At 39.6% G+C, this 24,279-nt stretch overlaps 1 protein-coding gene across 1 annotated transcript in view; it reads right to left on the bottom strand.

Moving 5' to 3' along the window:
* EDNRA (endothelin receptor type A) overlaps window positions 1–21,167 on the bottom strand; it is a 118,169-nt gene extending 97,002 nt beyond the window's left edge. The window contains exons 1-2 of the mRNA XM_073001581.2: window positions 21,027–21,167; window positions 20,137–20,440 (exon numbers count right to left, since the gene is read on the bottom strand). Coding sequence (XP_072857682.2) covers window positions 20,137–20,206 — 70 coding nt within the window. The 5' untranslated portion in view covers window positions 20,207–20,440; window positions 21,027–21,167. The remainder of the gene's footprint in view (window positions 1–20,136; window positions 20,441–21,026) is intronic.
* Window positions 21,168–24,279: the final 3,112 nt, after the last annotated feature.

Here is a 24,279-nt window from a genome sequence, read left to right as displayed (position 1 = left end):
GTTTGAAAATCTGGAAATGTTGCTGGAAAACAACTCTCAGCCTCTCACACAAGTAGAGAGTTGTTAGCCATTATGACAATTGCGAAACCACTGATTGTGTAATGAGTTGTGCAGGACACCTATTATGGTTCTTCGCCAGCTAGAAAATTGATGATCTTGTCCTCCGCTCATTCCCAACAACAGCAAAGCAGACATGGATGGCAGAGAAGTAATACATGGCACAAAAGGAAACTCTGTTTCAGAATCTCTCAGATGAGTCCAACGGTATCCTTTACCTTTTTATGCAAAACTGATTGTCTGTGGGCAGATTGACACTAATATAGTGATAAATTCTGACACGAGGAAGCGTTCATTTTGGGTGTTCAGATGTTTCATTTCCTCTGTCTCCAGCATCCAGGCATAGAAGACCTCACAAGGATGGAAAAACATTACCAGTCTACTCCAAAGTAACATAATGACAATAGAGTAGGCCCCCACTATCTGTGGGATCAGTATCTGCTGATTCACTTATCCACAGTCTAAAAATACTAAAACTATTAAAATAAAAATCCCTCCAAAAATAATTCAAATGATGTCATAATCAGAGTTGGCCACTAGAGGGCCACAGCATTTGCTGTTAAAATAGCGGTAGCTAATCTGTATTTTCTAGCATTCGTGGGGATGCTTTGAACCAATCCCCTGCAAATGTGGGAGTTCTACTGTATAGAAGTAGGTTACAGAGGTAAGTAAGTATCTGACTGATTTCTTGTTCATGTCTGGTCCAATTCATATTTCTAATGGCATTATAGCCACTCTCCCTCCTGTTTCATTGACTTACCTTTCTGATAAATCAGGAAGCTGATTTGGCTTTGCCATGAGAGGAGACAGTGTGTAGAAGTGAGAGGGTCAACTGCCTTGGCCACTTCTGGAATTCCATAGAGCCACAAGTTTTACTTTGATGCCCCCCCATCAAAACCCAAAAGCTCCGCCATGTGCCAGAATTAGAGGGTGTGGCCATGACAATTCCCCTGTCCTCTACTGATCCTCCTCAGAAGTAACAAACTACAGGTATGCAGCTGTGCAGCCCAAAGGTGCCCGCCAGTAGCTGGATTATGGTATATACTTTTTTAAAAAACTGAAAAATAGTCATGTGTTTCTGTATAAGAGTGACTAAGATTGGATTAACTATGCAAATGCATTTAATTGATTGGTTTTGGTTCAATTAGTTGAATTTATATATTTTATTATTTATTTAGTCAAAATATTAAAAAACAAAATCCAGTATAATTAAAAACACAGAGCATCAAACATTAAAATACACATAATCTACTGTATACTAATTCTGGCACTTATTTTTGGTGTGGTGTAACTGCTATGTTAAAAAAAGTGGTTGAGTAAATTGCCCTTTCGGATTCTGGGTGGTTGTTTTACATAGGCAACTTGGGAACAGGGAAGGGTTCATTGATATTGCACATGGAATTCAGTCCCAGCATCTACCTACAGTATCAAGAAATGCAAAACCTGTAGGATTTCATAGAGTACAGCTTTCACCATTCTTAAGGTTGACTCTTCTTGGAGAAGCTCCTCATCTCTGTTGCAGACAACAAGGAATTAGACTGGTCAACCGTTTGACTTAATATAAGGAGTTGTCTGCAGAAATAATTTCCACTATCTGGAACAGGAATTTCTGTATACACCCTTTTTGAACTTATTTTTAGATAACTCAGAAAGAGCTGCTTACAGAAATATAAGTGCAGAAATCCAAACTCTTCATGTAGCTCTTGTGTCAATCTAACCTCCCATCCTTGAACTAGGAGCTAATCTGATGATAGTTCTGAAGGCCGGGGAAGCTGTAGATCCATTGGATTCATCTATGGTCTCTCTTGGCACAATATCATGGACCCATCTTGTCCCTTCATTCCTCTTTTGACATCTGGGTTCCAACATTAGAAATATGTGCATTATAGATGTTTCCTGTAAGTTGGGAGGAGATTCTATGGGCAAATATATTGCTTTGAGGATTCCCCCTCCTCTCTATCTGTCTGTCTTTCTCTTCTTCTCTGCTCTTGGAGTGAGAAATCTTCTATCCGTCGGGGCCCTCTCAAAACTACAGGATTGTGGGTGCCTTGGGACGGGATGTAGCAGAATCAAGCTTAATTTTTCTAATTTTCAAAATGGACAGTGTCTGAGAAGCAACCAACATGAAATTGACACAACTCTGGGAGGCAGTGGAAGACAGGAGGGCCTGGCGTGCTCTGGTCCATGGGGTCACAAAGAGTTGGACACAACTAAACGACTAAATGATGACGACGAAAGAAAACTACATGAGAGACAATCTGTAGCTCAGATATCTCTAGGAAATGGCAGTTAAATGTTCTGGTGAGCTACATTGTTAAAGCTGGGCTGCAGTCTTGTACTCCCATTTTTGGAAGCAAATCCTACTGAACTTTGAACAGGTAAGCAGAGAAAGACGAAAACAGGTAAACATGCACCAGGCTGTGCCTCTCATTGCTGTGCTTTGCTATGCCTTGTCAGTGGAAATATTACTCCTCCAGCCACAATCAGAGGAGAACTAGTCAGGGTTGAATTGAGTTTCCAATTTTGCTGCTTTTTGGAAGAGTCTGAATTCATATCCTGTAAATATGTAGTAAATGTATATTTAGCTTGACCTTAACTTAGCATATTATTCACAATTTCAACTGGTTGTAAACCAGGCTTCCCCAAATGTCTTATGCTATGCCCTACTCTGAGGATTGCCTCTCCAACACATTTGCCATTTACCATTACGCTTGGGGATGATGAGGTTTTAATTCAACCAACCTAAAAGGTATCAGGTAAAGAAGCCCTGGAATGTTAAAACAACAAAAAATCCCAAACCACAATTCTCTTAACCTCAATGCCCCGTTTCTGTGGATGAAGCAGGTGGTGACTGGTACAGTATATAAATGAATGTCTCCAGGACATACAGAGGTGTGCCTGTGCCTCTCTTCCTCATTCAACGCATTCCTTTTGGAAACACTTATATGTTGTGAAAAGGTGCTCCATTCCTTATTCTACCCCCCCACCCAAAAACATCTAGAACTGACAGCTTCCAACAGCACTTCCAGAGTAATTATGATTCTACTGTTTGCATGGAAATATAATGCAGCCAATCCATCAAAGTGAGAGCATTTCACACATTGCATATAATAAATAAAGATTTCTACATTAAGCTTCTCATGCATTTGGCAACTGACAATTACTAGGACATCTTTTATTATTTATTACAGTGACAGGAAAAGGAAGTTGTTAAATGGTGCTGTAAAATATTTGGCAGCTATTTAAAGTTCAGTTAATCTTGTGCTTTACTACTGCATTATATTTTATTAGTCAAATCCTTTGCAGGATATTTTAAATCCATTTGTAAAAATGTCAGCACTTCCATATCACTTTTCGACAATATACTCCCTAAATTATCCCACTTTCTTCCCGCCTCCTTCAATTCCCCGATCCATTTCTATTTCTAGCCCATGGACAAGGCAAGCGGAGTCCCTCAGATGTTGGTGGACTATAATCCTTATCATTAGATATGCTGAGAGTTGCAATCCAGCAACCCTGGAAGGTTGTATTTTGCTAACATGTATCCTCAACTAACATCTCTCATTTAGAAGATATCTCTGGACAGGAAGATGTCTTCCTGTCTCTGGATCCTGTGCTGAGTTTCTCCCCAGTCAACTCACCCTTCCACTTCATGTTTGTGCAGATGCTGAGGTTTCCATCATTTATCATTTCTCCTTGGTTATTAGACTGTTTATGTACATTCTATGATGTCACAGCATTTACAGCCTATTCACCTCCATGCGGCCACTTCTATGAGTCTTAGCTGAAAGGCACCTTTTAAGAGTGGGGACTTATTTTGGTTGGTTGGTTGGTTGGTTGGTTGGTTGGTTGGTTGGTTGGTTGGTTGGTTGGTTGGTTGGTTGGTTGGTTGGTTGGTTGGTTGGTTGGTTGGTTGGTTGGTTGGTTGGTTTCTTTCTTTCTTTCTTTCTTTCTTTCTTTCTTTCTTTCTTTCTTTCTTTCTTTCTTTCTTTCTTTCTTTCTTTCTTTCTTTCTTTCTTTCTTTCTTTCTTTTTCAATGGAATGAATGCCAGGGCCAGCCTTAGAGCTGCAAAAAAGATACAGGCTAGGAAGACTTCTCTCTACCAAGCCTTTTTATACAGAAAAAAGGGCAATAGTCCTCTAAAATTTAAAGGCACCGTTTGTAAGCACACACAACTTGGCATCTTCTGAAATCATTCATGGAATCCTAACTTTTTATATGTTAAATTATTTTAGAGCTGTCTGATTCTAACCTCTGGATACAATGAAATCATAAAATACCTGAAAATTGATTGGGCATTGCATCCTGTAAATGTGTCTGAAAATGGCCCACTGCAAAGACTTTAATTTTTAGATTTCTTCTTTCTATCTTTCTGGCAATTCTTGGGCCTTTCATGAAAATGCTTGAAGAAAATGGATTGCGTTTGGGCCTGCTTTGAAAAATCAGTACCTTTCTGATCTCCAGTCCTTACATGCAAACCATGCATAACTGTTTATAAATTTTAAAAATTAATTAAAGAAGTATGAATATGCTTGGAGAAAATGGACAGTGTGAGAGTCTGAAAAAGCAACAGCTTTGAGACCTTCAGCTCTTACATGCAAACATTTGTAACTATTTTTAATTGAAAAATAAAATTTATTAGTATTATTCTAACGATTCAAGGCTAATTGTGAAGGTTAATTACATCTGTTGGACACATGGGTCTTCCCTTTAATGAAGGTCAGCTGCATTGTATCCAAAGATGTTACTGCAGTTGTGGTTTGAGAAATAACACGTGCAATCCTGCTATTCAAAGAACAGGCTCCTCCTGTCACCCTTGTCTTCGTGCCTTTTAAGCTGTGGTTTGCAGTAGATGTTGGTGCTCCACCCCATGTGAAAAATGTGTGTAATACATATGCAGCACATGCATAACAACCACTGAAAATAGTAAGTTTGCAGAATAGAATGGCTTTGGGAATATAAGTCTTGTATTTCCCTTCATAGATACCCATGTTAACTGACCTTGGGCCAGTCACTTTTTCATTTTCTCTCCTCCCACCGCTCCCATCTCAGCCTGACCTACTTCAGAAATTTTGTTTAAGAATAAAGGGGTAGAGAACAACATACAATGCTTTGGGATTATGGGAGAAAAAGTAAAGGACATAAATGAAACTCATCTATTCATATTGTTCACAGTGCTTGAATTGCTACAAGCCAGGAGAACCCCGCTTAAAATTTTTTTACAAAAAATGTCATCTCGTAATTGCTGTTTTAGAAAGGGAGGGGAGGAAGGACCTAACATTAGGTATCAAATTGCTAGCTCAAAATCCAACTGACCACTGTAGGGGTTGGAGAGTGTTGACTCTTCATTTATCAATTGATTCAATTGTGTCATCTGTTTGGCACTAGCAATCAGATTTAGGGCAAATAATCCAGAAAAAAATGTGGTTTATATTATGAGTCCTCCTGTTCTTCTTTCATCATGGTGTCTTGAGTTCCCTGTTGTCTAGATACGTCAGTATTGGCTAAAATTTATTATGTCACCATTTTCTTTTATTTTTAATTTAGTACCTGATTGTTCTATATCTTGTGGCCAATGCAGTCAAAGTGAACAAATATTACTTCTCTGTAAGGCAAACCCCAGTGTTCCTAATATGTCTATCTGTTCAGAGGTATCTCACTGAGTTCCCAGTTAAACAGGGACCAGGGTTCTTAGATCAATATAGTCTACAAGTATTGCTAGTTCTGTGTGTCTTTATGGCTTATTCTAGCAATAGAATACTAGCAAATATCCATAGGGTCCCTTCCAGCTGTGCAATTCTATGATGATGATGATGATGATCATTTTCAACACTCTTGCATATATATCCACAGCCAAAACTCTATTTTCTTTGGCAAAATTCTAGACAACTTTCAATAAGATCAGAACTCATGACTTCAGGCTTTCAGGCCTACTTTCCCAGCTAGGGAGCTGTAGTACAAAAAGTAACTTTTCAAGTTCCGTATCTCATACAGTTGGCTCTATGCAGATGTAGATGAAAGGCACCCTTCATCCCACCTCCTACCTTTTTTCCTCCCTCTGTTGTCTTCCTTCTGTCTACTTCTACAGTGTAACCTAGCAAGGATAGGGATCTGTTTTCTTGTACTAGGTAAAGTATCATGCACTATGAATAGAGATTGGAAAGGTGACTTTCCTTGTCTAAAACCTCCACTGGCAATGCTGGTTGGAGGTTCAGGGAGTTGTTAAGTCCAAAGAAAAGGAGAAACTCTTCCAAGTTTTCCCTGTGAACTGATGAAACGTCCTTGTACAGAAACACACCAGTGGTCCATCTAGCCTGAAACAGTCTACTCTGACTGACAGTAGCTGTCCAGGACACCTGGCATTTGGGAATTTCTGCCTGTAAAAGATTTGCTCTACCACTTCAGTACACTCACAAAAAACTCCCCACATTTAATACAGATGTAAATGCAGTAACTTTCAGTAAATGCAGCTGGCTGGAATGACTTACGGCACAATGACCACAACATGTGGTGGTAGTTGTTGTTACAATAAGTGTACATGGTATGTAAGTTACATTGGGTAGAGTCATACCAAGCTCTATGAAGCTAAAGCAGTGTCAGCTATTGTGACTCACCTTATAGGAGATCCTGCAATTCAGTGGGCCAAGTTGATGCAAGTAGATGGAGGTAGGTTTTATGTCTTGGGCCACTTATGCACTATAAATGGTTTGAGAGAGGGGGGGTTTCTATGGTGAGAGCGTGGATAAATTTGCTTTGTTATCTTGGTTGTAGCTTAAAATAAATGTTTGTCTGAATATGCAGCAGAGCATCAAGTAAAGCTGTAACTCTGTGCCTCCGATAAATGAATGGACATCTATCTCAGCACTGCCAGGAAAAGCAACACCTCATGTTTCCTTCCACCAGATAAATATGTGCTATGGTTCTCAATGGCTTCCTTATCAGTGACACAGAGTAGCTTTCAGTGATATTAAATGTGCTAGTGGGATTGTGCATACTGTTGAGTTTTAGAAGGCCCACATGAATTTGACTCATAATTCTAATTATACCTATTGGGGGAAGTCACATCTAGACATAGCCATGTATGCTCTATGATCCATTGATTGCTTAATTAGTTACATGTATATCCTGCCTTACCTCCAGTGAGCCCAAAAACAGTGCACATGACCCCCCCCTCTGCCCCAACTCTTCACCCTCACAACAAACTTGTGAAAGAGGTCAGACTGACAGAAGAGTAGCCAACCCAACTTCACCCAGTGAGTTTCATCCTTGGACAGGGACTAGAGATCACAATTCCCATGTTGTTGGCTATACCGAGTACGCATTGGCTACACTCAGGATAAGGTATAGACAGTGCATTCAGATGAAACCATCATAGTTCAAAGGTCTAAAGGATGTTGTATATAGTTTTACTGACACAAGGAGGTTACTGAAAATTAATTCACCATAACTGTGAAGAAAGCTGAAAGTCACATTTTTCTTGTGAAACATTTATATTTTGAGGGAAACTACTACACAATAACCTGATATGAAGCACGGAGATTACTATCAGCGCAGGGAAAAGTACAAAGAGATCTGCCCAGTCTCCTCCCTTCCTTTGGAAAAGGGGAAATGCTCAGGATGGAGAGAAAGAGAGAGAGAGAGAGAGAGAGAGAGAGAGATAATGTGAACCTACATCACCGCCTGACTATCCTCTTCAGTGGACAGAAAATAGACGAGGGAGGAAAGGCATCTAGCAAAGGGAGCAACAGGAAGGAAAGATTCTGAGGTGTGGAAAAAGACAATTCTAAGTTAGTAGCTGGCTGAGATCATGCTCCCCACAGATGCCCAATATTAAAAGGAGAATAAGGCTGTATTTTTCTGACAATTGTTCTTAGAGAGGGGGATAACTCTGTAAGTCTGTGGCAGAAAAAACAACGTAACTTTGTGGCACCTTAACATTTCATTTGGCATACATTTCCATGTTTCCTGCATGCTTTATCAGATGCATATAGGATTCTTATGATTCTAAGTAGACCATTATAGCTGATGAAAAGGATACCTCTTAGTAAGGCCAGATAGTTACTTGGTATATGAACCCTACCATTGGCAGCCTGTCAACTATCAGAAAAGCTGTTGTTTATCAAGGAAGCCATTATAGCCTTAGCAATTTATAAATGGTCCACTATAGGGGAATCAGAAAGGTCAGTTCTGATAGGCACATTAACAAACAGTCTGACAGTTTTCCTTGGGCCATAAATATAGGCCAGTGGGGTAGCACCTAACCAGGTGTGAAAATGTCATCAATCGTGGTCTTTGCTACAGACCATTGTGCTCAAAGGTGAGTTTGAGCAGTCAGCTAGGTGGAGCAGAGCGTAAGGACTATGCTTAAGCATAGCTTAGCATAACAGAGAGATTTGAAGAAGATGTTAATTTGAAAATGATAAAAAGGCAAAGACTGTGAAAATTTGCTATGACAGAAGGAGGAAGCAGTTCTGTAGAACAGCATCTGGACATGTAGCAGAAAAAAAAATTAAACTAGCTTTGAGAGTGCTGAATTGGAGATGCTGCATGCACATGGCAGTTTCCTGCTACTGATTGCCAGTATGACTCATCTTATTCAGAGAATTGCAAACATTGTGGAGTCAATTTGTCAGTCAACACATTAAAAAAAACTCCAATTGAACCTATTTGATTTAGGTCTTGTTATGACACTACAAGGCATTTACAATTTTTTATATGTAGGACAGTGCAGATTTAGGTTCCTCCTTAAAACTAACAACATTTCTTTACCACTTTTCATGTATCAGTTGATGTTTTTCAATGGCACTATGGCCAAACTATTTAATCTTTTATTCTGCTATGAGCAAGAGTATCGTTAATTGTTCTGTTCTGTGTATTAATATTTTCTGACTTACATAAATCAGTTATTTTGCAAAAAAGACATACAGGTTTTTTTAAGTGGAAACTATTACGAATTGAACTGATGGAATAAAAAAAGATTAAGCAGTACAAGAAACTAAAGCTGTGCACCGATATTTTCCCATCTATCTCTGTACAACCATATTCAACTTACATAGCTTGACATTCTTTTATTTATTAATTTGTTTGTTTGTTTGTTTGTTGAATTTCTATCCCACCCATCTAGACCAAAGGTCTACTCTGGGTGGTTTAAAAATTTAAAACCAAAAACATATAAATTATATTCTTGTGAGTGTTCAGAATGTCAGCAGAAGCACTCCTACGCCCCTCAACAGATTTTGTGTTCTTGCATCCATGGGCATCGCTATCATCAGTCATCATCATAATCAGTCATCATAATCAGTACCATCACCATCATCTCTTTATCAAAAATACCTATCTTTCTAGACATTGCACAGAAACACACTGCCTCTGAAGTATTGAAATACAAAGATTATAATTTAAATACACTTGCATTAAAGCTATGTTGAAATGATCCACTGATACCAAAACTTTTGGTGAGAAATTTTGTGAGCTGTAAGTTCGACTTCGCCTTTGGTGGCCCTCGGTACCACTGCAGAAATAAGTGCATGTTTCTTTTGTCAGGATCATGAGGAGAAAGCCATGGGCAAGCAGTAAACTTTCTCCCTTGTGGTTGTTTACCCCTGTTAGTTAGAATCTCTGTGTTATCATGAAATGAGTAGCAGTTGAAATAAATGACAGTAAGGCTATTGCTGCTGAGCTGTGTCAACTATTTGAAAATGACTTAAGGAGGGTTTATGGGTTTTTTTTTTAAAAAAGTCCTTAGATACTTGCCTAATGAGACAGGTGGCAGGAAGCTTGGCCAAACTTACACTTACAGCTCATGAAATTTCCAAAGTACATGGAAAAGAAAATGCTCCAGCTCATCCAGAATGTGTGGTTCCATCTGAGTTGAAAGGGTGCTGAAGAAGAGCCTTCACCTGTTTCAAGAAGGAGAGCCCTCGCTGGCTTCATCTCGCATGCATGGCGCATACTTGCAGTCTAACTTTATGACTTTTAATGACTCCGGAACACCTCGTCACTTGTGAAGGAATCTGCTGGAGTTTGCCTTCACTCAGCTTGACAAGGTGATGGGAGTTATATATTGCCTTCCCCTTTCCCACTTTTACATGAAAACACTTGTCAGTCCCATCAAATTTCGTAAGACAAGCACCCATGACACCTTGGGGAAAATGTAACGCAGCTGACACCCAATGCATACACGCACAGTGCATGCAGCAACACGGCCTAAATTGAAGTGGGATATGCAAATACACTCTTTTTCTTCATTTTCCTGCAGTGGTGCACATTAGATGATTAGAAGTATTACAGGCCTTTCCCTAAGCAACAAAGCCCAGTTTTTAAGAGTATGGTTGGACAAGCTTTAAATGTTGTTGCCTCTATAAGACACAAAGAGCTAACAAGCAATAATTCCATGCTGTATTGTTCACTTTAATTGTGGAGAAAGTTAAGCATTAGTGCTTAGAATACCCACATTTTCTTGCTTTTTTGCTTAGTTTTTAAAACTATAGGAATTTGTTTACGTTCCAGTCAGCCGCTGTGATCCAATTATTTGAAACACTCTGATTTATATCAATAGGATATTTCTTATTGAACACATGGGCAAATGTGCCAAACAGGTCTAACAAATGCATCGCAAGACACTTCAATTTGCCACAGTCCAATCCAGAGCCAAATCTCCTCCATCACAAAGCTCACTATGCAACCACTGTCTTGCAATTGTTTAGGTTTATTTAAGTCTATGCTTGACTGTATTGCTTCTTGTCTGTTTTTTTATTTTCATTTTGTTTCTATTTGATGATTCAATGTTTTCTTTGCTATATGATTTCTTTGCTAATATTCTCTTTGCTAATGTTTTCTTTCATTGATTTTCTCTTCAATGTAAACCACCCAGAGTAGTGCCTAGCATTAATTGGTAGCATATAAGTTTTAGAAATAAATAATAATAAATGTTCAGGAGAAAATTATCTCACAATTCTCAGCACAATTACTTTTCAAAATGCTTGTGAAGTTCCCATGCAGTAGCTCTGCATCTTTTTGGTTTAAAAGCTGTCTAATCCCTTTATGGATACATTTTCAGTGGAATGCTGTAGATAAAACAATAAAGTGCTGTCCTAAGTTATTTACAGGAAGTATACATTTGGTCCAGAACATGAACATCCAAACAAACAAGTAAAATGTAGACCATTTTCTTGTTGCATGAAAAAAACTGCTACATATAAATGCCTGGCCATCTGGTTGCTTTGAAAAATCTTTAGGCGAGATGGACATCAGGCTGGCAAAATACACATATCAGGCAAAAGTGATCACAACAGGATTTTGTTTTAAAAGAAATCAATGAAAGCCCTCATAGCTATTGCCCTTTATCTTTTTTCTGCAAGGGGTGAAGACGTTTTCCTTTGTTATTATTCATTCATTCATTTGCTTACTCCTCTACTACATTTATATCCTGCCTTTCCTCCAATGAGGTCAAAGCAGCATACTTTGCTCTTTTCCCCATCTTATCCTCACAACAACCCTCTTAGGTAAATCAGGTAAGAGAATGTGGTCATCCCCAAGGTCATGCTGTGCCATGGTCTGTTAACCTCACGGGGTACATGGGGTTGAGGGTGAAAGCCAACAAGCAGATCAATAACCCTGCACCATGCAATGATCATAAGAAAACTTCTGCCTTAAAGTTGGGCACCTGGAATATTCGGACAATGACCCCTGGCTTTTCTGACGACCTGCAAGAAATAGATGATGTGCGCAGGACAGCTGTCATCGACATGGAACTGAGTAGGCTACAGATGGATATTGTTGCCCTGCAAGAGATGAGATTGCCACGGATAATCAAATTTGTGTGTGTGTGAGAGAGTGTGTAGTTTAAAAAAATAAAAAATTGTTTTTTTAAAAAAAGAGATGAGATTGCTAGACTCAGGCTCTGTCAAAGAAAAAAAAAGTTCTCATTCTTCTGGCAGGGAAAACCATCGAATGAAACTAGGGAATATGGTGTTGGTTTTGGGGTTAGAAATACTCTGTTGAGATTCATTGTTCCACCTACTGCAGGGATTGAAAGAATCCTGTCTTTGCAGCTCCACTCATCAATAGGACTGGTCACCCTCATTAGTGCATATGCACCAACACTCATCTACAACAGAAGCTAAAGACAAATTCCATGATGACCTGGCAGCTACTATCAAAAAAATCCCTGAGAGAGAGTGCCACTATACATTCTTGGAGACTTTAACGCTGGAGTTGGTGCTGATCACAGTTCTTGGCCCACTTGTCTAGGCTGGTTTGGCATTGGGAAGATGAACAAAAATGGCCAATGCTTGCTGGAGTTTTGCTGTTATGAGCAGCTTGAACCTGGATCTCCCAACACTCTGTCCAGTCTACCACATTGGCTCTTCCATATAATTTTAAGTGTTGCCTGTAGGAGCAGAAGGAAACTGTCACCATGAGAGAAGTTAGCTAAATTTGGTGCAGACTAACCTTCCTGTCCTACTTCCTTTGTAGTTTTGGCAGTAGAGTTGTCAGGTCAACAACATCCCATTGCTTGCAATCTCATAATGAAATATCAACAGAACATCCAAGTTCCTCAGAAAATGTAGGTATTTGTGGCCACTTTTCAGAAGTAAACACTCGTCTTTCCTTTAAGATTTACTTGTCAGATAGACCACTATGTACAGTACTTACTTAGAAATTACTAATGGCTGCTTTCCAATGTACATTGATACCAATCCGTTTCAGTTTGTCAGGCCTTGAGTGTCAGATAGCTCAGCACAGCATTCCTGGAAACTAGCATTCCACTAAACCTAGCAGCATACCTAAGTGAAAAAATGCTTGCTTGCTTGCTTGCTTGCTTGCTTGCTTGCTTGCTTGCTTTATTTATTTATTTATTTATTTATTTATTTATTTCATTTATACCCCGCCTGTCTGGTCAGTGAGGACCACTCTAGGCGGCTAACAACGATAAAACAATACAATAAAAGTGTAAAGTTACTTTAGAGTAACTGCAGTCAAACGAGTGATTTTATAAGGCTTGGGAGCTATCATTCTTTGTGAATACACACACAAAAAGAGTGAGATGGACTAACATCCACCTTCTTCTCCACCCCAACTATGTAAGAATGTTTTTATGTGACAAGTTAAATGGTTGGGTTAAGAACAGAAAGCCGTTAGTGTCCTTTAATGTTCCTGGCTGACTAATTTATCTAAACATGGGGATTTTGTGACTAAATATTTGTAACATGTACTGAAATTTAAATACACCCCTCCTCCTCCTCCTCCTCCTTCTCCTCCTCCTTCTGTTCAGAGTTTCTCTTGTAAAATTTCAGGGTTTTCAAATGGGCAAATGCCCTTGAAATTCAGCAGTCTAGATTTATCTATATAAAAAAATAAAGGTGGAACAAAGTAGTCTGGTATAATGTAACTGTGGCAGTGGGTGCAGGGGCGAATTCTATATTCCATTTAGCTGGAAATGAAAGAAAGAGACCCCAACAGTACTGTATGTTATTTAAGAATAGAATGAATTTGTTACAACTTCACTAGGTGCCACTCTGTTTCCAGACCCTATTAAGACTGCTGGTTCTGACCTGGGTTGGTGTTTTCTATTTCTTTTTTTGCTCCTAAAGATATTGATACTTTCTCTGAAATCTAACCAAAGATAAAGTTTAAAAGGATGTACTCTTCCCACTCCTGATGTTTATATGTGTAAACTCCAGTTCATGCACAGAGATCAACACATCCTTCCCCAATTCATAACATTACAGTATATGGTTGACTGAGACAGTGGCTTATTGCATGAACCTAACACAGAGCTAAGAACTGCTAAGGGTGACTGTCCTTGGTGAAGTTTACACATGATCCTAGAAGAGTACACCAGAACTATGCCCACGTGTCTGGAATGCATATGGATAACACCAAATGTACTTCAAGTGCAATAGACTGAGGGGCGATATGATCACACTTTCCAAATACTTGAAAGGTAGTTATACTAAGAAGGGGCAGGATTTGTTGTCGATCATTGCAGACTGCAGGACCTATAATAATGAGCTAAAGTTACAGGAAGCCAGATTTAGGTTGAATATCAGGAAAAACATTTTAACTGATAGAGCAGTAGGACAATGGAACCAATTACCTTGGAAGGTGTTGAGCGCTCCAATGCTAGAGGCATTTGAGAGAAAATTGGATAACCATCCATCAGATCTGCTTTGATTTGGATTCTTGCCTTGAGCAGGGGGTTGGACCCGATGGCCTCATAGATCTCTTACAACTCAATGAGTACCAGAATTTTTAAGCAACTACATGGGGCAGAATATCAAAAGGAATCCTGAATACTCTGCTTGTATTTGACAGAAAGTTGAGTCATCCTAGAAGCAAAAGTGAATTCAGATTTGCAGATTTTCCTTACCTTTACAGCAGTTTTGAATATGATCATGGTCTCCAAAGAGACATCCACAAAAGATTCACTAAAGCTCGCTTTTATAGTTATATGCAAATTTATATTTATATGCCTCATTTTCTTAAAGGACCTTGAAGTGGTGTGCAATGAAATAAAATAATGAAACAAAATTATTGTAAAATAATAGAATAGGAATAAAGCTACTAAAACAATTTAAAAAGTCAAAATAGTGAACATCCTGACCCCTCAAAAATATTGGATACATATCCCACCAGCTCTCAGATTCTTAGTAGGGATTTGCACTTTTCTATCCTAAATAAAGTCCTCAAAGGAATATCAGACTGTCAGCAGTGTTTCTTGGAGTTTGAAAGTAAAGTTAAAGATGGCCTTCCTCAAAAGCACCGGAACAGCATTAGATGCAGAAATGAGAAGTGTCTGTATGTCTGTATCTATGTGTGTGCTTGTATGTGTGTTCATTTGTGGGACTATAGCTCCCAGAATCCCATGGAAAAAACCCAGAAAAGAAACATTTCCCCTCTGCTTGCAAGTCTGCCTTCATGCTGGGTGGGGAAGCGCTGAACAGGATCATGGAGGACTCATCGCCTAGGGGAGGCCATGGGACATCTCTCTTTGGCGTCCTTGGCCTAAATTTCAACACCATTCTGATATTAAGACCATTCATTCACATCACAATTGGAAAATGCTAACTTCACACAATGACTTTAGATGTGCATACATTTCACTGATGCTAAAGTGAAGGAAGCCACTTGATTAATGTCAAACTCAGCACATGGGATGACTTGTAGCGTTGCGTTGGGACTGTGAATGGGAAGACATCTGGGAGCATACAAAACTAATTGAACTCACATATTCCTTTAACAGTGTACAAAACACTCACTGAGCATGACTTAGGTCAGTGATCCCAACCTTGGGTCCCCAAATGTTACTGAGCTGCAGCTCCCAAAAATCCTGGCCAGCACAGCTAGTGGTGAGGGCTTTTGGGAGCTTAAGTCCGAGAACATCTGGAGACCCAAGGTTAGGAATCCACTGACTTAGGTAAATGTTATTAACAGTCAGTGAGTGATGCCAGAATTTGAGGGTTCTGGAAAAGATTACAAAAACAGCCTCCTGATTCATGTACACAACGGAAATTTTTTTGCCCTTGAATTATTGCCTCCACCATTTAGTAACTATACCCTCAAAATATTGTTAACATTCAGCAACAGGGAAAAAAATAGTTCCAGATGGCCACAGAGAATTATGTAAACTAAAGCTTTACTCAAAGCATGCCAAGTAAAAATATAACAACCAATGCTGGGCAAACAGAAAAGAAAAGTAGGCTTGCTTTTAATAAGTGTTTTGCTCCAAGCTATGACTTTGGTGAGAAGAGCCCCCATTTTGCTAGCATATTGTTTCAATGAGCAATATAGAAAGGATTCTGCTGTTTTCTCAAAGCAACTGATCTCAGCCTGCTTGACACTAGAGATTTATGTTTGTATTCTCTTATTTTCTGTGAGTCTTTCTTTCAGGATGGCTTCTGCAAACTTATAGTGCCTCCTTTGGATGCCCTTCTCTAGTGCTGGGATCATTCTTAACTGCTTTGGGTACTTTAGCACTTTCCCATTCCCTTAGATTTCAGGGTCAAAATCTGATACCCAAAGGTGGGCCTTTTTGATGTCAACAGAACATGTTATGATGAGATATGAGTCAAAAAAAGTGTGGGTTGATGTAAATACATGTGATTTGAGGGTACTTACATTTTTCATGTGGCCTATCCAGTATCACTGCATGCACTTGGCAGAAGACTTTCAGGAGAAATTTAGGGTATGGCTTCTGTTTCTGACTGTTTTCGATGGGATTTTGTTCTAGCAAGAGTTTGTAGGGCATACAATCATCCAGGTAATGACAGATGCTTCAGGTAGCATGGGCTTTGGTCTGCTGAGTGCTGACCTGCACACTGGATGGGAGAATGGCTTATTTTGTAATGTCACTTTCCCTGAGTTCTTCCCATCTTGGTGATGGCCACCATATGGTAAGAAGAGTTCAAAAACAAAGAGATCTCTTTTAAGTGTGAGAACCAGACAGTGGTTTGGGTTGTGGTCTGGTAGTCCAGACCACACTTGGATAGGGTAATGCATTTGGTCCAAGGGTTAGTCATGGTGTGTTTGTCCAGTAAACCCATTTTCTGCATCTGTGAAGTTCCAGGCATGGATAATAACATGGCAGATGCCTTGTCTCAATTACAGGATAAGAAGTTTCACACTTTGGTAGCTGAGGTGAAGCAGTTCCTGAATCATCCCCCAAGGAGCTCTGAGCCTTGGCAGTGCTCCATAATGCTGGGAGTAGTAAGATCCATTTCCTCATCAATCCTGCAGTCCTGCTCTCCCGCAGCACCTGTTTTTTTTGCATTCTCCAAAGGAGTGAGTGGTCCCGACAGGCGACCAGCACCAGTGACAATGATTCTGTGGCACTGTGCTGCTGTCAGAGGGCAGGGACAAGCTGGTAGGACAGTGGCCTTTCACTTAGCAGCCATTTCTGTTTTCAGCAGACCCCCCCCCCAAGCAAAATGGCAGGAAGCCCATTCCTTCCAGCAGCTGGCCCAGTAAGTCAGTGGTCTGTAGGTAATAGGATGGTCAGTATGCAGAGCAATTTTTTTATGTAGCACCCACACTGGTATTTTTCCAAGCTCTCAGGTCACTAGAACTTTTGCAAGTTGTCAATGTCAGGAAAAGAGGAATAGAATGGGAATTGCTAATACTGACCATAAAGCAGAACATGCTGCTAATTATATACCAAACACCTTTACTATCCAGCCCAGACAAAACAACAGTCCAGCTCATTCTACTGTTGATGTCATTTGAGCAGCAGGGGATAATTGCAGAACTCTGGGATCTCGACTCTGTCACTGGACATGGAAATTCTTCCAGTTGGATTTGTTAGAAAGGCAGGACTGTAGATTTGTTAGAGACCTAGGAAAGATGGTCCAGGACAGAAGAAGGATTGCTGCTAGCCTGTGCATGGCCCATCTTCTGTGATATAACAAGAGCCTATTCTCTTGACATCAAAAAGGCCCTCCTTTGGGTATCAGGTTTTGACCCTGAAATCTAAGGGGATGGGAAGCTGCTGATTTGACAAGGCTTATCAAGGCTAAAAGTTTTTAAATTTTGTTTGTGTAGTGATAAGGTCAATATGATCATGAATGGGAGCAGATAAATGGCCTGTACAACAACTAACAACAGTATGAAAAAACTATTATAAAGGAATAGAGCCAGGAGCTTATCCCCTGTCAAGTAAGAGACCCCAGTGACAAAGTCAAGCTCTGCCCCATGTAACTCATTGCCAGTGAGGCTTCTATGTTGCTGTCAGCCACAAAGGCATCAGGTTCCCTGAAGAGGGCCTGAAATCCTAACCATGAAGAAGGTCTGAAATTCTGACCGACAGAGAAGTGGATGGGGCCATGTAGAAAAAAAAATCATCAATGTAATGTGTGATCAAAGGGAACCCCACCATATCTTTACCACCCACTCTAAAAAGGTGCTGAGGGCCTCAAATATAGTACTTGATATCGAAGAGCACATGAGCATGGACTTGTCAACATATCATGCACTGTAAGACTTAAAACTGAGCAGACAATACTCCCTGGGGGTGTATCAGCAAGAGCCTAAAGGCAGACTGAATGTCACATTCTGCCATTATAGCCCTGGGGCCCTATGACCCAACCAGTTTCACTGCATGGCCAAAGGATAAATACCAGAACAGAACTGAAGGACAGCTTTTTTCATACAGCAGGACAGCCTCATTCATCAATGTACTTCTGGGGTAAATAACCCTGACATCTTCATAGGGACCACTTCCAAAAGAGACACCCTCCAGTTCCAGATAGGGGGAGAAGGGACAGCCTCATTCATCAATGTACTTCTGGGGTAAATAACCCTGACATCTTCTTAGGGACCACTTCCAAAAGAGACACCCCCCAGTTCCAGATAGGGGGAGAAGCAAATTGGCCCACTACCTTCTGAGGCCCACACTTGAGGGTAATTCAACCCACTCGCACCTCCAGTATGTCCCAAACTGATTAAAAATGATCAACATCTATGAGTGTATGTGGACCAATAAAAGGGACATGTAAACCCTGGAAAAACTATTTATAAAATAGTACTTCTTGAGTATTGTGTGAGTGGCCACATGAAAGGTACCAGTTTGGCTACAGAAGGACTGGCTTTTGAGAACAGAGTTTCCTATCAGAATGGGAAAGCAGAACTGTAGTGGGACTAAACAGACTTTTCACAAGGATTACAGCTTTTTAAACATCTTGCTGATCCAAAACAAAAACAAAAATGGCAAAATTGTGGAGACAGTAAATGCTCGATATCTTTTAAAGAAGTTATAGAACTGAAACTATTTCACCTTTCATCTTTCTGATACATTAAGATCTTCAGTTGTATCATGCTGTGACTTGTTAAAAATAAAGTCTCCACTTTAAAAGCTTCTGCAATTAAAGTCTGCATTTCTTCCTCCTTTCAGTGTATCTGGGGATTTAATTACGACTGTTCAGTGTGAGGATACCAGGGCCTCATCTCTTCTTGTGTGGACTCTTTGCACTTGTCTTTCACAATTTATTTTAATTTTAAGTTGGTATTTTATGCTATGAAGTGATTAAGGATAATAACTCAGAATAGCCCGAGGCAGAATAGGACAGAGTCTGTCCTTTTTAGCAACCATTTGAGAACGAGAAAAACAACAAATGATGCATGGAATTCAGAGATAATTCTATTACATTCTTATACAAGCCGCCTAGAGTGGTCCGGTGGTCCAGCTAGGCGGGGTCTAAATCAAATAAATAAATAAATAATAAGTTTGGTGTAAGACTTGTCTGCTTTAAATTCAGTTGTGAAACCTCGAACTAGAAAACATATCTGAAAGCATCATCCCAAAATATTTTAATTTAGAAAACTCACTTAACAATCACAATTGTTTAGCAGTGAGAATTTAGATTTACTGTTATTCAGCAGGGCCAGCCCAATAATTAGGCCAGCAACAGGGAACATGTGGTTCTCTAGATGTTGTTAAGGTACAGCCCCGATCACTGCTAACAAGATGTACATGCGGAAGCTCTGCATGGAGAGGTATTAATGAATACATAGAAATTTGGGACAGGATCAGGAGGCGTGATTACATCTCACCATCCCTATGTTCACAGTCATATGCTCAATAAAGGATAAGCCACAAGTGGAGCATCCTGTGTCATTCTTCCCATTAAGGGAAGAATTCCTATTCCTTAGTTTTGATATTCTGGGTCAAAACTTTGTAGTGGCATTCTCCAGTTAAACATATTGTATAAAAAGTGCATATTAGCACACTGGTAATACATACATTATTAAAAATAACATTAACATACATTATATTAGGGAAACTCCCTGCAAAAATGTATATTTTAGGCATATTCAGATATTTGCAAAGTAATGAAAAATTGTATTTTTATGCACAAAAATATCTAAACATTTAAGATTAAACAAATATAAGAGAGGGAAAATGAACTGAATGAAGAAACTGCAATTGATAGAATTGATAGAATCATCTCTCCATAATATGGGATGTACAACAATGCACAATACTGTACCTATCAACATGTGATGTTTGATATGTATGTTGCATGGCACTAGCACACTGTCACTTTGTCGGCTAACAGGAAAAATTCTGTCCATTGGCTTACCTTTATCAGAGGTTTGGACTAGATGACCTTCCTGGTTCCATCCAGCTGCATCACTCTGGGAGGGTAGCATTGGCTGTCATTTAGATATAGTACTTGCAGTATGAACAGTTGCAAAGACTCTGTGTGTCTTTTCCAGCAACCAGAAGGTAGTTAATATATTTAAAGAGGTAATTATTGTAGAATGATGTGATGTGATGTTTGTACTTGGTGTCAAATTATTAAAAATCAGCACATTAAAACTTTTTAATATGCTATAAATCAGCATATGACCCAGATGATGGCCCAGATATGACCCAGATGATGCCTAGTGGACAGAGAAGATTTAAGAATGTTTTTTAAGTACATTGAAGATGAAACGTCTGTAAATTGTTATACTGTATACTTGTATAGAGGACAATGAAACTGAAAGCAGGCTTGGAATACTGACTTCTCTCTAGAGGATCTCTAGGCATCTCCATGTGTAGCTTTCCTCTCTAGGAACTCCAAAAACTTCACACAATTAAATAAAAGAGTGTGTGAGAGAGAAAATGAGGACTGCAAGGCTGTTGCCTGGAAAGAGAGGAGGACTAAGAGGCAATGGAAAGGCTGAACAAAGTATTGAGGTAGAGAGAGAAAGAAAGTTCAGCAAATGAGAAAAGAAGTGTGCGGGGGGGAGAGTGGAAAGAAAATGCATAGGGAAAGAGAAAGGGCAGTGGGTATGAGAGGACAAAATAATTTCTAGCACTTGTGATACTCAGTGCTACTAGCTTTTCTAGTCTCTGGTCCATCTGCAAATCTAGTATTTGACACAAGGGAGTTGCAGGTTGGTGGTGGCAGCGGGGGGGGGGGGGGGAGGTGACCTGAATAAATCTTGTGAAATTGTGAATCCTTGAGTTTCATATGAAGCATACCTTTAGTTTCTCCTAGCTGAAGCATCAGCGTTCTGATCAGTGTTTCCCTCGTGCTAAGGCACTAGATTGCTTTCACTTACCAAAGCTAAAGCTTTCTTCTAAGATGCTTCTTCTCTCCTCCCCACCCCCACTGTTTTCTGTGTACTATCTTATTTCCAAATAAGGAAACTGCAGCCTTGGGAAGCATCTGCCAAGCTCTTTCCAAACTTCAGATACAGGGGAGGGAATAGTCAGATTTTAAAAGAGGTGTTTACTGTCCGTGTTTTATCTATCTTTTATCATCATCATCATCATCATCATCATCATCATCATCATCATCATCATCATCATCATCATCATCATCATCATCATCATACTGTGGAAAAGAAAGACAAGAATAAATCCATTACTGCCTAAATGAAAACACTTTCATAAACAATAAAACAACATACCTGTGAACAGAATTTCTGGGGAAGGCACACCATTCTTCCTAATACAACAAACTAGACTGTTTCTTTTTTAAGAATGTGCTTAAGTGTTTCCTTTGCTAGTGTAGCTTGATTGATATTGGCAGTTTCAGATAATCTATGGAATACAGTCTCCCACCCTCTCTCTCCCCACAGGTAAAAGTTATATTCCAGAAAACCTAAGTGAATGACACACCAGCCTCCCCTATGTTCTAGTATAGCTTCTGTTATCCATTTGCGCATACTGACTGGGAATGATGGAAATCGTAGTCTAGTTCCAGCACAGTTAGTGAGTACTGGGTAGGGAAGGCTGAGCAACTGAACATTAATAATAATAACAGCAACATGCCACCAGGTAAATTCCAAGTGATGATGACCCTTTTTGAGACTTTCTAAGTGCAGAATACTCAGAAGTTGTTCCTCATACTACCCAGCTAGCTTGCCAGTGTCAAGATCCAATGGCACTGGGCAACACATATATTGTTGTTGTTGCTGCTGCTGTGGTGGTGGGAGTCTGCAAAGAATCATGGACAGTTTATCACTATGGCTACAAATTAAATGCAATGCTAACTCTTGCTCTTTGCATGAATGGTACCAGATTGTTGGTTGATAGTGTTTTTGACCACTGTAATGGGTTAGTAATGGCCATGACTAGTGTCAGGCTCCCTTATTAGTGCCAGTTTGGAAACCTTTGCCACCGAAATGGTTTTGTTTCTCAGATTTAAAAAAATGCTCCCTTGAAGATCCTGGAACTGAGACAGAAAACTACTACAGCTCTCTTTGGTCTTGTGAACTCTCTTTCTCTGGGACGACATCTCAAAGACTGAGTAAATCACTCTTTGAACGTGGTGGTGCTGTGGGTTAAACCGCAGAAGCCTCTGTGCTGCAAGGTCAGAAGACCAGCAGTCGTAAGATCAAATCCACCAGACGGAGTGAGCTCCCGTTGCTTGTCCCAGCTCCTGCCAACCTAGCAGTTCGAAAGCATGTAAAATGCAAGTAGATAAATAGGTACCACCTTGGTGGGAAGGTAATGGCATTCCATGTCTAGTTGCACTGGCCATGTGACCGTGGAAACTGTCTTTGGACAAACGCTGGCTCTATGGCTTGGAAACGGGGATGAGCACTGCACCCTAGAGTGGGACACGATTGGAATAAATGTCAAGGGGAACCTTTACCTTTACCTACTCTTGCTGTCTCTAATGCTATTTGCAATTTTTTAAGAGGCTACAATATCCAAATATGATTAAAATAATAATGGTATTGTGGCCAGTTAAGCATCTTCCCGAAAGTTTCATAAAATTGAATATGCTATGATGTAAAATTCATGGTTCTATTTTCCATTATGATCTAAATTCATTGCTTTAACTTCCCAGGCAAGCAAAGTGATGGTCAAAGTGCTGCAACAAAAGCTTTTACCTTTTATGGAGTGAGAAATGCCTGATGTTCAAGCTGGATTTGGACAAGGAGAGGCAGTCAAGATCATATCACTGATATCTGCTGCTTACTGGAGTGCACCAACGAATTTCAGGAAAAGGCAAATCTATACTTTATAGACTATAGCAAAGCCTCTGTGTGGATCATGAGAAACTATGGGGTGTTCCAAAAGAAATGGATGTGCTTCAGCACTTGATTGTCCGGATATGTAAACTTTATTGTGGACAAGAAGCTAATGTAAGGCTCAGAAGTTTTAGGTAATACACCTCTTGTTGTTACTTGTTTTATTATTATTTTTACCATTTATTTATAATCATTGTTTTTGTGTGTGTGTTTTATTTTATCGTGCTGTAAACCACCAAGAATAGTGCATTGCACTAATGGGGCAGTGTACAAATTAGTTAAGAATAAATAAGTAAGAAATAAGAAGGGCAGCAATTAAGGTAGTAGAAAAAGATCATCAAGTGTAAGAATGTGTCAATGGGGATCAAGGCCAAGATACAGTAATCCACATTATCATATTTCCAGTCACCATATACTGGCATGAAAACTGGACAGTAAAGAAAGCTGATCAGGGGAAAAAAATGATTTGTTTGAATTGTAGTGCTGAAGGAGAGCTTTGAGGATACCCTGGACTGCCAGAAAAATGTGGGTCCTAAAACAGATCAAGCCTGAACGATCTCTGAAAGCAAAAAATGATGAAGCTGAGGCTGTGCTACTTTGGGCACATCATGAGAAGATACAATAATTCTGGGAAAATTAGAAAGCAGCAGGAAAAGTGGAAGACTGTGCGATAGATTGACTCCCTAAAAGAAGCCACATACTTGAGTTTACAAGAGCAGGGGAGTTGAGGACAGGCCATTTTGGAGATCATTCATTGATAGGGTTGCCATAAATCAGAGGCAACGTGGTGGCACACAAGCACAACAAACATTGTGGTTATGTAATAATTAAATCTTTATCAACTTAATTTTTAAAAAAAGTAAAAAAAAATGGTAAATACACCTCATAAGGAAAAGATTCAGGAAGAACTATGTTTCTGATGATTTCCTCAGAGTTATTTGAACTTTTTTTTTAAAAAAATGCCTAGATATAATACTGTCCATTATTTTAAGTTACTTAGATTTATGTTTGGTTCTAACATTAGCAGTCAAGGCAGGGCCAATTAAGGGCTTCAGCATTTTGTGCTGACAGAACACCCAATGTGTTAAATGGCAGATTTAGTTCCTTTGATAGGCAGCCTGCTGGCAAAAGCTGCTCCACGGAGTCAGACATATCAAAACTCTAGCAATGGGGAGTGTGGTGCTTCTCTGACAGGAAGCCAGGGCTGTGCATCATGGACACTTCATTTATCAACCTCGTTTACCCAGAGA

This window comes from Pogona vitticeps, chromosome 5, assembly GCF_051106095.1.
Source record: "Pogona vitticeps strain Pit_001003342236 chromosome 5, PviZW2.1, whole genome shotgun sequence".
Lineage (NCBI taxonomy): Eukaryota > Metazoa > Chordata > Lepidosauria > Squamata > Agamidae > Pogona > Pogona vitticeps.
Note: the sequence above shows the minus strand (reverse complement) of the source record. Positions and strands in the feature narration are given on the sequence as shown.